Source organism: Lynx canadensis, chromosome A2, assembly GCF_007474595.2.
Source record: "Lynx canadensis isolate LIC74 chromosome A2, mLynCan4.pri.v2, whole genome shotgun sequence".
In the NCBI taxonomy this organism is placed as follows: Eukaryota; Metazoa; Chordata; class Mammalia; order Carnivora; family Felidae; genus Lynx; species Lynx canadensis.
Genome location: NC_044304.2, coordinates 3468845 through 3485160, shown reverse-complemented (window position 1 = coordinate 3485160; position 16316 = coordinate 3468845). Strand labels below are relative to the sequence as shown.

The 16316-nt window shown below is 63.9% G+C and overlaps 1 protein-coding gene across 1 annotated transcript in view; it reads right to left on the bottom strand.

Annotated features, from left to right (window-relative positions):
- The window catches only part of KDM4B (lysine demethylase 4B), a 130603-nt gene that overhangs the window by 71933 nt on the left and 42354 nt on the right, over window positions 1-16316 (bottom strand). Inside the window, 4 exon segments of the mRNA XM_030292681.1 lie at window positions 6429-6622; window positions 9451-9565; window positions 10057-10232; window positions 15421-15586. Of these exon segments, the coding sequence (XP_030148541.1) occupies window positions 6429-6622; window positions 9451-9565; window positions 10057-10232; window positions 15421-15561 (626 nt within the window). The 5' untranslated portion in view covers window positions 15562-15586.

Sequence of the window (16316 nt, the reverse complement as noted above, 5' to 3'; positions counted from 1 at the left end):
AGGGAAAGAGGAGCCTGGCGGGCTCCCCAGCTGCTAACAAGGCACAGACAGAGCTGCCTTCCTTCCGGCATCCTGGTGGCTCTTTTCCATCCAGCCCCCCCCCCCCCCCCCCCCCGCACCGGGTCACACCGAGCTGCCCGTGGGGGGAGGGGGGAGGGGCTACGTCCCCAGATGCCCAAATGGGGGTTTGGCCCGGGGTGAGGGAGGGGGGATGGAGAGCATCTATTTCACTTCTGCTACGCGTCCGGGTGACAGGACACAGCATTGGGAAGCTGAGTTATTAAAACCAATCTGTGAAGCCGTCAGGCTCCTACCAATTTCCATCCACGTTGGCGGCAGGCCGAGCCCTCCCGGCCACCACGGAGCCTCTCGCGGGCCAGAGCCAGGCGGCTGGGAGGAGTTACTCCTGTTGCCGAATGAGGGCTGCGCCTGAGTCAGGGAACGGGGACCCCCGGTCCCCACTGAGCCAGGCTCTCAGAAGCCATGAAGTCTCTAAGGCCCCTCCAGGCGCCCCCCCGCACCCAGGGGCCAGCACTCTCCACCATCGGCCACCAAGGCTGCTGCCCACGGCGTCTTCCCGAGGCTCCGTCAACCACCACACGCCCCCAACTTCCCAGTCCCGCTCCCTGGGGACCAGGCAGGGGGCGCACTGGCCGGGCACCGTGGTCCAGCAGCGCCACCTGCAGCCAGGTCCGGGGACAGCCGGGAGGGAGGCAGGGAGGCACACAGCCAGAGGGCAAGGGAGCAGCCCAGCGGCCCCCTTCCCCCAAGAGCCTTGCCCCGCCTCCCTGGGCAACAGAGCCACCAACCTGGGACCCCGCACCTCCGCCCCGCCTCTCACCCAAGCTGCAGCCACAGAGCAGGTAACGTGGAAGCCAACCCGCACCCGCACCCGCGCCCACAACGCCCTCCCCCCCCTTGTGCCCTCTCGTGCAGGGAGCACGTGTCCTCAAACACACACACGTGCACACACTCACGCACGAACGCGCACGCGGGCAGCCACAGCCGTGCCCGCTGGGACCCAAGCTTCCCCGTGGCAGAAGGAGAGCTGCCCAGTCCCTCTCCTGAGAAACCTCCCTGAGGGAAAATACCAGAGGAAAACTAGGGGCAGCTGCTCAACAGGAAAAATTCTCAGCGCGCCCGGTGCCCCGCTCTCTCGGGCTTCTGAAAGGTCAGAGAAGAAGGGGAGTTCTGGCCCCGCCCCCCCCACTCCTCCCCACACGCTACTTAGAAGGATCCGCTAGCTCGTGGCACCCGCACCCGGGGCCATGCGTGAGCCAGCGGGGCTCCGTGCCCTTTGCGGGAGCACAATCCGAGGGACCCTCTCCCCAGCCCCCGGGGCAGGGAGGCCGCACGGGCGCGCATACACGTGCACGAGAGAACGCGTGTGCACACAGCACGTGCGTGTGCAGACGTGCGTGAACGCGACACGCGTGCGGCTCTGAGGACGCGTGCTCCCCGCCGGGGCGCGTGAGGACGACCCAAAAGACCGCATCCCAGGCAAAGAGAGCAGGAGGGAGGCGCTGGGGAAGCAGCTGGGAAACTGCGGCAGCGCCCCGCGCGCTCGGGGGAGGCTGCTGAGTCACAGGCCTGAAGGCCACGGTCGGTCGGGGCCCAAACACTGGGGCCAACGCTAGCTGTCCCCGCCCAGGGGCCCTGAGTAGGCCTCTGGCAGGCACATCCTCCACCTACTCCCCCCCCCACCCCACCCCGCCCCACCGGCGCAGGGGAGCGGCGGGAGGCAGTGCTGTCGGAAAGGCTATGCCCTGCGCGGGCCTGCATCTGCGAAACAGAAACGGGCCAGCTGGGTGTATCACAGGGCCCCTCCCGCAAGCCGACGAGCCTCGGGACCCACAGGGGCCAGATCATTCGGGGAATGGCTACGGGGGCCCATCTGGTGCAGGGGCCCCGGGACAGGCCCTGGGACGTCACCTCCAGCTAAACGGCCACCAGGGGCTCCGGGAAGGCCCAGGTCCAGAGCAGGCGTCGGGCTCCCCTCTCTGGACACCGAGCCCCCGGGCCGCCCCACCCCCCGGGCACGGGCCGCGCCACCCGAATCGGAGCCGAATGGCCCAGCCGTCCCCCGCGGGCTCGTGCCCACCCCTTCTGGCCTCACTGACTGACCGGGCCCCGGGGAGGCCGGCGGGCAGGAGGGGGTTGCAAGTGCCGGGTCTATTTAAATCCCATCTCAAAGGGGGTTTTGAAGCACTCGAACGCGGCGGATGTTCTCAGCCCTCTGCCTGACGGCACTACCTAATGCCGGCCTCTTGAAGCAATTCCGTGCTTTTACCGACACCAGGCTGTTCCCGCCGCTGTGACACACAAATCACTACCAAAGTAGCAACAGACCCAGAAAGGCCTCATAAGACGCCGTAAACCTGAGGACGGCGACACTTACAAGAGATGCCACCGGAATACTCAGAAACGGTTGCAATTAAGCTGCTGCTGACGCGAGCGGGGCGGCTCAATCAGGGAGACAGGTGCTTGGGAGCCACGTGTCAGGGAGCAGCCCCCGCCCCCCACTCCCCACCACCCTCGTGCTCCGGGCAGGGGCGCCGCCCTCCTGGGGGCCGATGAGCTCCGTGACCACCAGCCCGGGGACCAGAGGCACGGCGCCCACCCCCCGGGCTGGTGTCTGGGGTGGCCTAGAGGAATCTCGCCCGGAAGACCGGTTCCCACGGGGGCCGCGCCGCACTCCCAAGAGGCTAAGGGGCCACCGTGGCCCCAACACCGAGCCCCCTCTCTGTGCCAGGCTCCGACTGGGGGCTGGGGACCCAGAGGAGACTGAGGGCCCTGCCCTCACGGGATCCCCCATCTGGCAGGGAGATGCACCGGCAGACGTAGCTGGTATGAGCGTGGGGCGCCCTGCCGGCATCTGGGGCCGGCACCCTGGTCTTGGGGGGAGGGCGGGAAGGCTGCCAGCATGGTGACTGAGCAGAGCTGCCCCGGCTGGGGGAGCAGGGGGCTTGGCAGAGGACGGGGCGCGGGAGCCGGCTCCCACACGGCCCGCCAGCCACCCCTAGTCAGCACGAGGGACCTCCACGTGCAATCTATCCCCCTTCAGGACCAGAACCAAGACCAAGGTCAAGCTTCCTTCCGGAACATTCTTTCCCTGAGATAAACTCCTGCTGTGCCCAATGCCTGCCTCGCCGACTGCTGCCTAGGGCTGTCAGGACTGGGTTGTGGCGAAGGGGTGGAAACGGGGCGGGGAGGGGCTGGGGGGGTGGACGGCAGGGGATGGAATGCTGGGCTGTGGCCTGGAGAACACCAAGCCGCTAGAGACAGGGGGCGAGCGTGCAGGGCCGGGTGTCCGTCAGTCCTGCCTGTCAGCTGCCCATCGGCCGGGGGCTGCTACCCTCCATGTTCCAGGGCCGGCTCCCACCCACCGACAGCTCGCGGAGCCCCCTCGTCTCCCTCGAAGCCAGCCCCCGCCTCTCGAGACTGGCCCGGCCCAGCCGCCTCCCTGGGCTCCCCCGGCCACTTCCCAAGTCAACCGCCCTGTGACCCGCGCTGCCCACCCCACGCTTCGCCCCACGTCAGGCAAGGCCACCCCATCCTCAGGCAGGGCCACGGCTCAGCGCTCAACCTGCCTCTGGCCAGCTCGTGCCAGGACTCAGCAGTGGCTCCTTTTATTGGTTCTGTTCTGGGCTTTAAGGGCTTTTTTCTCCCTTTCTGATCCCTCTCGCTAGTAGCCCCGGGCCAAAACCCAGGCGTCTGCTGGGGGGTGCTGAGCATTCCCACTGCCCACCCCGCAGTCCTCGCTCTCCTCCTGCTGCTGGTCCCAGGGGGCCTCTGGAGCGCTCAGGGCCGGGGTCCGGGAGTCCATAAAAAGGATGAAAGAACCTGGGAAATTTCCACGGCGGGAAGCGGCAGCCAGTGCGGAAGCGTGGGGGCGCCATCTAGTGGCGCTTGGGGGAGCCACGCGGGGTCAGGACCGAGACGCCCCCCTCCACCCGCCCCCGCAGCACCAGGAACCATCGTGTCAGCGAGCCGGGCCGCGACACACGCACACTCATACGCCACAAATACACGACCGCACACTTACACGTACACACGCTCACACACGGAACTCATGCACACGCACGTACACACCCATGCTCACGAACACGTATGCTCGTGTACCTTCACACACAAACACGTACGTACAAACACACTGATACACCTTCACGTACACGTACGCACGCTCACAAACACCACTCGCACATCCTCACACTCACATGCGAACACACACACGTACACGCGCACACAGCCCCAGCCTGTGGATCTGTACGGGGAGCCAGAAGGCTGCTCGTCTGCACTCAGCCTGCCACGGCCCACGCGGAGGACGCCGGCTGCCGGGCAGAGGCTCTGGGGAAGGAGCACCTCACGCCCCACGCCGCGGTGGGGGCAGAGGGCAGCCCCTCTCCACAGGGGGGCCTGGGCCGGGGCCTCCACGGGGGGTGGGGGGGGAAGGAGACGAGGTAACCCCCTGGGCAGCCCAGGGGTGACGCCGCCCTCCAGGAAATGCCTCCACTAACACGCTCAGGACCACGCGGGGTGTGAGATCCAGGCCTTTGTGAAATGGACATCACCAACCCCACCCATCTCTCTGCAAGTTTTCCCTGAAAGGTAAACGCCTCCCAACTAGAGGCTGCAATGCTCAACAGCGGATTCGAAGCCACGGAATGCCACAGACATAAATGGATCGAAAACAAGAAGCCCGTGGAGTCATAACAGGATCCCAGCAAATCCCCGAGGTAACACAATGCAGCACGAGGCACAGGTCAGAGGGCCCGTGGCCCGCAGGACGGCGGCCCCGAAGATGTCCACGCCTTAATCACCACAACTGCACGCACGTCGCCTCACACAGGACAGGGACGCGGCAGACGGGATTAAGTCGAGGCCCCAGAGGCGGGGGTGACCCTGAGTTCCCAGGGGGCCAGCGTCCTCACGAGTCCTCACGGGACGGAGGCAGAGGCTCAGAGGCAGACAGACGGGCAGACCCCACGCTGCTGGCCGTGAGGACAGAGGAGGGGCTGCGGGGCCGGGGATCGGTGCCACCTGAAGCCGGCAAAGGCGGGAGACGGGCCTCCCTGGGGCACGGGGGTGGGAACCGCCCTGCCCACGCCTGGGTGTAGCCCGGTGAGACCAGGGTCATACTCCCGGCCTCCAAAAGTGTCAGAGAACACACGTGTGTCGTGATAAGCTCCTAGCGGTCATCGGTTAGAGCCGCCCCGGGAAACTCACACAGAGCCCAGGCCACGTTCAGCCCTAACGCTTCCTCATCCTTCCCTGTCGGGGCAGGAGCCCACGGCCGGACAGCACGGCCGGGGTTCCACCGTGCCAGCATCAGAGGTCAGGAGAGGGTGGTCACACGGCCAACACCTGGACCGGGAGGCCTGGCTTCCCCCCTGGGGCCTCCTGCCGGAGTCTGAGCCTTCTGCTCAGAGCGCCTGCGCCCACCCGCCTTGGCAAGGGCTCTGGGGCGTCCCTGACACTTAAAAGGACCGGGGGTGGCCTCCCCCCATGCCTCTGGGCACAGGCCCAGCCGCTCAGGGCTCAGCTGTCAGCTGGGACACCAAGTTAAGGGGTACCTCGGCCAGGGTCTGCCTGGGTCCCCAGCCAGGCTGTGCACCCCCCCTCCCACCCCTTCCGTCTCCACACACAAAAGCACTCGGCTGAGCTCCGGAGTGCCACGCTCTGCTCCCGGGGGGGGGGGGGCTCCCCCCCCTCCGCCCCCAGCTCCCTCTGAGCTGTGATGATTACTGTAACAGAATAACAGAACCTTCTGAGACAGCTGGGAAGAGGCAGGGAGGTGCAAAGCCCGGCTCAGAAATCTCTGCTGGAAACAGCAGTGAACAAAGACAGCCTTGCACAGAAGGCGGCTCCGGCTGTCCTGCAGCAGAGGCTGTGGGTGCGAAGGGGGCGCTCGGCTCGGAGATTCCGGAACACGGGTCGCGCTGGATATTCGGCCCAGCCTGCAGGGCCCGCGGCCCACAGAGTGGCCCGCGGGGCGCACGCCCACACCAGCCCGGCAAACCAGTGGGTGCACCGCGCCCCTGACCGCAGGGGGCCTGGAGCCGCTGTGGGGAGGCCAGGGGAGGCTCAGTGCTCACAGCCGCCCACCCCAGGCCCGCGGCCCCAGGGACAGCCCCCGGCACAGCAGACACTTCGCGGATGCCGCCCCCATGGTCTCCACGGGTAGCAAACCACAGGCTCTGGGGAGGGGGGGGGGGGCAGGAAGCTCGTCTCTGGGGACACACATCCCCTCGTCACCGACCGAGACTGCCCCTGGAGCCAACAGGGCCAGACGCCCCTCAGCTTCCGCCTGCCCGGCCACGGGCCCAGCCGTGTCCCCGAGGGGTCGTCCAAAGGCACCCCCGCCCCGTGTGCCCCGGACGAGCCGATCCGCAGCCCCTCCCGCGGCCCCGGCCGCCACGGACGCTCACCAGGACTTGGGCTCCCCGAAGTGCAGGTAGTTGATGCTGTAAAGGTCCATGTCCTCCGTGTGCCAGGCGAAGGTGGTCTTCCACATGCCGAAGTACAGGTAGGGGGTGTTGACGCCCTCGATGATGGTGCCGCACTCGCGCTCCACCATGTCCAGGATGGTCCGCAGGCTTCCGATGTTCCACTGGGCCACGTCCTGCGGGCGACCCGCGCGCGGTTGAGCGTGCGGTCGGCGGCCAGCCACCCCCGGGCCCCGGCCACCCCCAGACGCCAGCGGCAGCACAGGGAGGCTACGGCGTGGCCCCGCAGAGGGCCCGAGCGCCAGCGGCCGGCCCTGAACCCCCAGGGTGTGCAACCCCCCTGAGACACCGGCCCCAGGCCAGGCAGTCAGGCAGGACTTTCTCCGGATTCCACACTGAGCTGTGCGTTAATCATGGGAGGCGACGGGGCGCCTGAGCAGCTCAGTCGGTTGAGCGTCCGACTTCAGCTCAGGTCATGATCTCACGGTTTGTGGGTTCGAGCCCCACATCGGGCTCTGTGCTGACAGCTCAGAGCCCGGAGCCTGCTTCGGATTCTGTGTCTGCCTCTCTCTATGCCCCTTCCTGCACTCTGTCTGTGTGTCTCTCTCTCTCAAAAATAAACAAACATTAAAAATATTAAAAAAAAAAAATCATGGGAGGTGAAAGCCGTGCTGAGAATAGATACTTCTCCAAAGAAGACATCCAAATTGTGAACACACACGTGAAAAAACACTCCATGTCACTCATCAGGGAAATACAATCAAAACCACAATGAGATACCACCTCACACCTGTCAAAATGGCTAAAATCAACAACTCAGGCAACAACAGATGCTGGCGAGGATGCGGAGAGAGAGGCTCTCTTTTGCATTGTTGGTGGCAATGCAAGCTGGTGCAGCCACTCTGGAAACCAGTCTGGAGGTTCCTCAAAAAACTGAAAATAGAACTACCCTACGACCCAGCAATCGCACTTCTAGGCATTTACCCACGGGATACAAGGGTGCTGTTTTGAAGGGACACGTGCTCCCCGTGTTTATAAACATCGACAACAGCCAAACAAAGAGCCCAAATGTCCATCAATGGACGAATGGACAAAGAAGACGTGGCACACACACACGCACACACACACAGAATGGAATACTACTCAGCAATCAAAAAGAATGAATTCTTGCCATTTGCGACAATGTGGATGCAACCAGAGAGTATTATGCTAAGTAAAATTAGAGAAACATAAATATCATATGACCTCACTCATATAAGGAGTACAAGATACCAAACAGATAAACCTAAGGCAAGGGAAGCAAAAATAGTACTAAAACAGGGAGGGGGACAGAACAGAAGAGACTCTTAAATATACAGAACTGAGGGCTGCTGGAGGGGTCGTGGGCAGGGGGATGGGCTAAACGGACGAGGGGCGTTAAGGAAGACGCTTGTTGGCGTGAGCACTGGGTGTTGCGCTATATGCTAAGTAACTTGGACGTAAATGTAAAAAATAATAATGATAATTTTTTTTAAATGTGTGTGTGCCCCACAGGGCCCCTGGGATCCCCGTCCTCCGGCCCTCACCACACCCAAGGGCGCACGCAACTCTGCCCTCAGGCCTGGCCACGTGGCCTCACAAGCTTGCCAATGCTTTGGGGTCCGGGCCAAGTGGATGAGCTCAGGGTCCCAGGGAGAGGGACCCTCCTTGTCCAGGACTCCCTTGCCACAGGACCAGCCACTGGATGTGGGAAACCGAGGTCCAAGAAGGGGGAACCAGGACCAGGAGCAAGCTCGGTCCCTGACCTCCCAGGGCGAGGGCCTCTCCCTCAGGTTCCCAGGGGTGAGCTCACTTCAAGCCTGACACGCCCTTGGTGCCCAGCTTGGGAGAGCAGACCCACCCACGCTGCACACCCACGCTGCACGCCCTCTAGCTGGAAGGCCAGCGGGCCACAGGTCAGACAGGCTCCCCAAGGTGGGCAGACTGCTGGGACCCACCCAACAGTCACACCTCTTGGGAACCACAAGTCACGGCCTGTCCTGATGGGTTCGGGGACGGGGGGGGTCCTGGCCCTTCTCAGGAGGGGGCTTTACTCCCACCCACGCCAGCTGGGACCCCAGCCCAGATCTCAGGGGGCACCCCCAGCTGCCGTCACGAGAAGCACGGCTGAGCGGATAAAGTGTGTTCCAGCAAGAAGGGACCTTCACAGTGACGATCTGGGGCGGGGGGCAGACATGGCAGCTGAGGGGCCACCCAGGGCAGAACCCCAGGGCAGAGCACACCCAGGGGAGAGTCAGGCTCAGGAGCTTGGACATCAACCCCAGTAGATCCTTCCCAGGGTTACCGGAGGTCCCATAAGTGTTAATAAACTGTCCCCTAGAAAAGGGTGGGTCCCACTCAAACCCCTGCGTGCTGAACAGTAGCACCTCTGCAGGGCCTCTGCACCACGTCTCCACCAATGCCTGGTCTACACCCCTGGACGGGCAAGGCCAGCATCAGGTCCGAGGGCTGAGGAGCCAGCAGAGGCCCCTCCGTTGCCCCAGGCACCCCCAGGGTCCTCCCAGCCCAGCACGGGGGCTGGAACATCCCCAGGTTTCCCGGATGATGGAGCACTAGGAATTCAAGAGGAAAACCACGAGAGTAACTGGGGATTAGGAGGCCCCTGGCAGAAGGAAGGAAATGCTCTGTGTGGCCTCCGGAAGACCACTTTGTGATGGGGCTGCCTTGGTCCAGCTGCAGGGACAGGGCGAATGATCAGGGCAGGAGGGGCTGATGATTTTGTAGGAAAGATTCTGCAAATCAGAACGCGCCTGGATTCCTTCTTTCCTCCCCCCGCCCCCCACCCTCAAAGACTTGGCATGTGGACGCGCGCGGAGCCCGGACAGAAAGCCCAGCTGAGCTTGCCGGGGCGTCTTAGTGCCCACGTTTCAAGATCGGGGCCCATGCGTGCGCCTCTCCCTCCACGGTTCAGCAGGACACGGTGTCCGTCACGCCCCCGGAGCGTCTCGGGGGCCCCGGTACTCACGTCATCGTACAGGGAGCCGCTGATGTCGGCCCCGTAGATGGGGGAGACGAAGGTGAGGTTCTTCCAGTACTTGCGCTCCAGATCGTCGAAGTCCTGGTGCCGCGGGGTGCAATACCTGTGGGAGGAGCAGCACCCTGAACGTGGCCGTGGGGCCCCCCCCCCCATCCCCGGGGCATGGAGAACACGGGCGCGGCCCCATGGCCGCCGGGAGGCTGAGCGCGTAAGGGATGGGGCTGCCCCGCCTGGGACGCCCCCCGCTCGTCCCGCCCCGTCAGCCACCCGGGACAGCAGGGATCCTCAACTCTGCAATCACGAGAGGCCAGGCCGGGAGGCTGGCGCTGTGTGGGGGCCGCAGGAGGAGGCGGCCGCCGCCCTGCCCTCGAGGGGCGCTTGGGCCGGGGAGCAGAGAGACCGCCCTCGGAAACGGAAACGCACAAAGCGCGCAGGGAGCGAGGGAGGGGACGCAGTGCAGGTGTGCGTGCGTGTGCCGTGGACGCCACAAGTGCAGGGCCGGGGCCACGGAGGCCCCTCAAGGTGTGTGGCTCCCCCTCGGAGGCCGGGCGTCGGGGGCCCGTCCCCACAGCGGCCTCAGCCCCAGCCGCGTACTTCTCGCTGTTGGCCAGGCGGCGGTACTCCCCGACCGTCATGGCCTTCTTCTGGATGTTGTACTGTGTGAAGAGGCCCGACTGGCCCGTCACCACCTGCTGGATGGGGGCCGGGATGACCACGTCGTCGATGTCATCGTACGTCTGCCTCGGCTTCCACTCCTTTGGGGGGATGATCTGCAAGACGGAGAGGGGCGACTCAGCGGCACCTCGGACGCAGGGCCCTGCCCCGGAGACCAGCAGCGGCCCCCTGGGGGCGTGTCCGGGCCACACGCCTCAGGGCACCCAGAACCTTTTACGCGCTTCATCAAACTCCCAGCTGGTCTGTGCGGGGCCGCGGGCACCACTGCCCCGGCCTCCCGACACTGCCCGTCAGGCCCCCTGCAGCTCAGGACCGGCCGGGCCAGGACCCCGGAAGACACAAGGAGACTGGAGAGAGGCGACAAGGCCCACGTGCAAAGACACAGAAGAGTGAGTGAGGCACCGAAGGCAGGAGGGTGACGATGACACAAATCCGGGGGGACGAGACCTGGGAGGGCCGCCTCAGGAAAAGCACGCGCACTGCAGCTCTGGGCCAAGCCCTCGCCGCCCCTCTCCAGGAGGGACACGAGGGCTGCGGGAAGTGTCGCCCCAGGCGGAAGGGGGGCCAGGTCTGTGCTGAACTTGCTCCTGGCCCTCCTCCTACCCCTCCTGGGCCGGGCGAGGCCTCCGGGCCGGGCAGGGGCCTCCTGGGTGCCAGGCGCACTTCTGTGAAGACCCCTGTCCTGGGCAGGTGTTTGTAAATGACAAATCTCCTTCCCAGGCACCCAGCGGGCCACCCAACAGCTCTGGGAAAAGAACTAAACCAACCTGCCTTCAGTGCGCCAGCCAAGACCTCTGGGGAGGCCCGAGCCTCACCCAGCTGAGGGCCGGGGAGGACCATCGCCACACCGATGCTGAGTTTGCGGACGGCTTCCAGAACGGCTGCAGTTCATTCACCATCCCCAAGGACTCCCCTATACACATCGGTGTTAGAAAACGTTTTGCTTGGCAACGAAAAGACTCACTCTCCAGTCACCTATTAACAGCAGAAAGGCTCACCTCCACCGTCCGCACTGCTGGAGTTATTGACAGACCAAGAGTAAATAACAACAGCCATTAGAAGAAGGCCATGGGTCCCGCCCAGGGGGATCCTGCCCCCAAGTGACATTGGGCGATTTCTGGGGACACCCATGGCCGTCACGACCTCCTGGTGTGGATGCGGGGTGCTGCTTAGGCCCCGAAAGTGCCCAGGACGCCCCCAGAGGGAATGACCCACCTCGAGGTCAGCAGTGCCCAAGCTGGGAACCCTGATTTTCATTAAATGGGGACACGGCTGCTCAGTCGAGGCCTTTTCTGGGAGACGTCCCCCCTCCTACTCTGTGCCCAGAGTTGCGGTAAGTGCCCCGGGTGCCCATGTCTGGTGTGAGGCCTCATGACAACGGGGTGTGGGGCTCAGTCTGCCAGCCCATGGTTTTCTTAGATTTCAAGTGAAAAATCAGACGAGTCAGGTGATAACGAGTAGCTAACACGCTGGAGGCTGGAAATGCCACAAATACAAACGAAAGGGCCTGTGGTTCGGGCACCCGAGACGCTCTCCCGGAGAACGGGTCCTGGGACGAAGGGCTGTGAGCCTGAGTGGCTCTTGAACCATGGAGGTTGTGCCCCCTCTTATAAAGAAGCCTGGACTTACTTCCTCCTGCGGGAAAAGGGCCCTGGATCTGGTCCAAAATGTGTTCACCGAGGGGAACTGGGGAGTCTACCCACTCAGTTCCTTTGGAGGAAGCCGGTCCGTCAATTAAGGCTCTAAAATGAACCAAACGCGGGGCGCCTGGGTGGCTCAGAAGGTTAGGGGTCCAACTTTGGCTCAGGTCACGATCTCGCGGTTCGTGGGTTCGGGCCCTGCGTCGGGCTCTGTGCTGACAGCTCGGAGCCTGGAGCCTGCTTCCGATTCTGTGTCTCCCGCTCTCTCTCTGCCCCCCACCCCCACTTGTGCTCTGTCTCTCTCTACCAAAAATAAATAAATGTACAAAAAAAATTAAAATGAACCAAATGCATCACTCCCAAATTTTCGACTGCCGTGGAAAACATCAGGAAACCAGAGAGGGATGCTTCGGGCCCTCATGAGCTACACTGGCCTGGCCACACACTAAGAAGGTTCTGGAAAAGGCATGTGACGGAGCGGGCCCAACGTGCTGTGGCCTGACGTCCTCAAATCTCTGTGAGACCAGGGTCTGAAAGGACGCTCCCGGGTGCACAACGGCTCACAGGTATCGTGTGCCAAAACGGGAGCACCCTGGCTCCTCCCCTCGGTGCCTGGCGGGCCAGCGGACGGACCCCTCCTCGAAGCTCCTGAGGCCGAGCCACAGCCGAGGCCGAGAGGGACAGAAAGGCCACGCTCCCCAGATGAACGAGGCAGTGCCAGGGTGGCTCAGGGTGTCTGGGCAGCTGGGGCAGAAGGCGCATGGCGGGGGGAGCCCCCATAAGAGGAAACGAAATGAGGGGCCAGCCTCTGTCCCGACCCCTCGTGTTCCCAGAGCCATTTTGCAGGCTGCGGGCCTGGGTGGAGGAGCCACCGGACCGTAGGGACAGTCCCCAGGGGTGCACCCGAGCGCGGAAGCCCCTGCCCCCTCCCACAGGACCCGACACCATGCCCCACCCTCATGCCCCGCCCTGGTCCCCCTGCCCCGCGCTCCCCAAGGAGCCCAGGGAGGCCCTGCGCTGGCCTGAGAGGGCAGGGGCCCAGCTGGGCACTGGCCCCAGAGCACAGAGCAGCCAGGGAACGTGACAGGGGCACCCTGACAGTCCCAGAGCCTCTTCTGGTCCTGGGCCCGGGGCTCCAGCTGTATCTACTGAACGTACACCCCCAGCCCATTCCCCCAGGCCCTACAGAGCCTTGCGGGAGAGACAGATACAGCTCTGATGAAACGGAAACGTCCCGGCACCCCACACGGACAACAAAGAAGGGCGGTCAAGGCCGATGCGACCAGGGCGAGGGGACACGGGCATCAGCAGAACGCTCTCAGGCCAGGAGGACACCAGGTCCCTTCTCCAAAGAGGCCAGCAGCCAACTGGGGTGCCCGGGGGGCTCAGTCGGCTAAGCACCCGACTCTTGATTTCAGCTCACGTCATGATCTCACGGGTCGTGAGTTCGAGCCCCACGTCGGGCTCTGCGCTGACCGTGTGAGCCTGCTTGGGATTCTCTCTTTATCTCTCTGACCCTCCCTGGATCACACTCTATCTCAAAAATAAAATAAACGGACAGTAAAAAACAACAACAACAACAACAACAAAAAGCCAGCAGCCCTGAGAGCCTAGGTAGGGCCCCCCTGTGAAAAGAAGCAGGGGTTGCCCAAGGACGCCTCCCTGTCCCCGCCTGTCCCCACGGAGTGGCAGGGAGGCCCCCGAGGGACTCGAGGCCCTGGCACGCGGTCCCTGGCAGGCAGGCAGGCAGCAGGGGCGCGTGTGCACGTGTGGAGGGCGCGACTCTGCCGCCGTCTCTCAGGACGTGCCCGGGTCCGCCCCACGCTGCCCTCACCTCCCCGCACGCGTAGGTGACCACCCGTCAGAGAAAGCAGCAAACAAACTCCCTGAAAGGAGCATGGAACACAGAATGCAGAGGGAAAACAGACTCGAGAAACACCTGCCTCGCGACACATCCGGTCCCGACAGTTTCCTTCCGTCTAAATCAGCAAAAACGGACTCCACCGGTACGTGGGCTTACCACAGGGTCCCGGGGTACCAGGGCACAGAGGGGAAGCTCAGGGGCCGAGGAGTCAAGAGCGAAGGAAGGCAGAGGCGCAGACACGGTCCACACAGCGGACGCAGAGCCCGCAGCCGCCACAGCACCAGGCACAGAAAGCTCAGGAAGCATCCAGGCCAGGGGGCCAGCCAGGAGAGCGGAGCCCGAGACAGTGAGGCAGAAGGAACAAGCAGGGATGACAGCCGCAGAGGCCTGACGGGGCTCCGGGCAGAGCCGTGCCGGACGGCACCTCGCCACGCCTCCCAGCACGAGGGACTCCTTGAACCAGAAGGGCTGCCGTCCCGGGAAAGCACAGGTAGGCCAAGGACAGGGGCAAGGCGGAGGAGGCCCACGCCCACCGCCCGGGGCCCCCGCGACAGGGCGCCTCGATGGGGCAGAGCAGGCGAGAAACCGTCCCCTGACGGTGGCCCGCTGGGCAGAAGGCCCCCGGAACCTGCGAGAACCCAGGACCCAGGGTTCCCGGCTGAAGGAGGCTACAGGGAGAAGCGAAGCTAACGGGACAGCAGGGGCTCGGTCCCCAACGCGGAGGAAACGCCGTGTCCACACCGTCTCGCGTACGATGAACAAAATCAAGAAGGAGGGTGGGAAGGAGACGCGGCGAGCCCGCTGCCCTCCGCGCGTCCTCAGGCTGAGATCAAAGGCGCGACCCTCACCACAAGAGGGACCGACACTCGCAACAAAGCCACCCAGAACCAGGCAGGGGCGGGAAGGGGAAGGCATCACTCTCCTCGCCGCGGCCAGGGGGCAGCACACCCTGGGCCAAATCCCGCCCGCCGCCTGCTTTCGCACAGCCTGAGAATCAAGAATGCTGACCGTTTCTTGTTGGGGTTTCTTCGCTTTTAAGTGGAAAAAATAACAAAAGAAGATTTCAGGACAAGTGAAAACTCCACGGCCTTCCCGTTTCAGTGCCCCCAAGTACCGTTTTTACTGGCTCGTGGCCACGCCTCTCGGTTTACAGGTTCCCAAGGCGAAAGAGCCGGGTGATGGGACAGAGACTGCCCCCCCACACAAGGCTGCCCCACCGCCTGGCTCTCTGCGGAGAAGGTTTACAGACCCCTGGGTTGCAAGAACAGAGAAGCAGGTGTCCTAGATGGAGAGGCAGTCGTACGGGCAGCGATGAGAACTCCAGGCAGACAGGTTACAAATCCTCCAAACTACCGGGTGACACGAACACAAAGAAACCATGGTTTTTATGGTAAAAACACAACGCAGACCGTCCTCGTGTGTTTGCTGTCACGCACGGCACGCCCACACACATACGTGCGCGCAGGTGTGACCTGCGCGGAACGGGACGCGGCGCCCGGCGCCAGCTCTCGTCACCCGCCCACAGCCAAGCGCCACCACCCCCAGGGCTCGTCCCCGCCACCGGGTCCCACAGGGACAGGGGCTGTGGAACTCATTTATGACGCCGGGCCCACAGGAAGAACTCCGTAACGTCGGCTGAAAATGAGGTCAGAGCGGCCCCGCGAACCCACGAATGGGTGCCCGCCGCCCCCGGACACGGTCACGCCAGACCCGGGGCCGCGGGGCACACACGGGGCCGAGGCTGGCGGAAAGTGGCGCCGGGCCCAGGGCATCACCCACCTTGGCCAGGCCCGCCCGGTGGGCTCCCTGGGACTCGATGTAGGCCACGTATTTGTTGAAGTCCTTAAATTCTTCCATGGTCGGGCGGAACGTCATGATTTTGCAGCTCGGGTTCTGGGCCCCGTGATCCTCAGACCCCATGGCTGCAGCTGAGGGACCGTCACACCTGCGAGGGAAGGACAAGAGAGCGTGAGCGTGTCAGTGCCGCCACCGTTCCCAACACGCTAAAGATACCGCGGCCCCGGGAAGACAAAGGCAGGGCCCGCGCAGCGAGGCCAGGGCCAGAGAGGAGCCTGGGAACAGACTCCATCTCCACACTGGCACAAAAAATCAAAATGACTTCAACTAATTAAAAACAGAGGCGCCCTAGTTCTCAAAGCCAACGCACCACTGGCGGCCAGAGCACTAATTTCAGAGCAAGGGCCCCGAGAAAGCAAGGCTGCCCTTCCGGGGGATTTTGGATCCAGGTTCGCCAGCATCAGCTTCGAATCGACGCGTCTACCTCGGAGCCGATACCCACGCCCGCGGCAGCCCGCGGCAGAGGCCCTCGGAGGTGAGTGAGGCCGTGTGTGGCTGTGCCCTTCGCGGTGTGCACCCCCGAGCCAGCAGGAGAACCCCTCCCCCGGGCGGCCCCACTGTGAGCGGCGCACGGAACACTCGAGCGTTCCAGGGGTTAAGGGGACCCAGCGAGGCAGTCGGTGGCCCATCCCAAGCAGGGAGGGGCTTGGTGACAGACTCTGGGGAACGGTCCCTATTGTCAGATTAAGTTCTCCAAACTTGAGGGACAAAGACCAGCCTCCCTCCAGGGTCTGAGAAAGGTCGGAACCCAAGTGCACACAGACCTGAGAACTTGGAAAGCAATTAGCCAGACCCCCCACGTAAGGGGGGCAATGAGA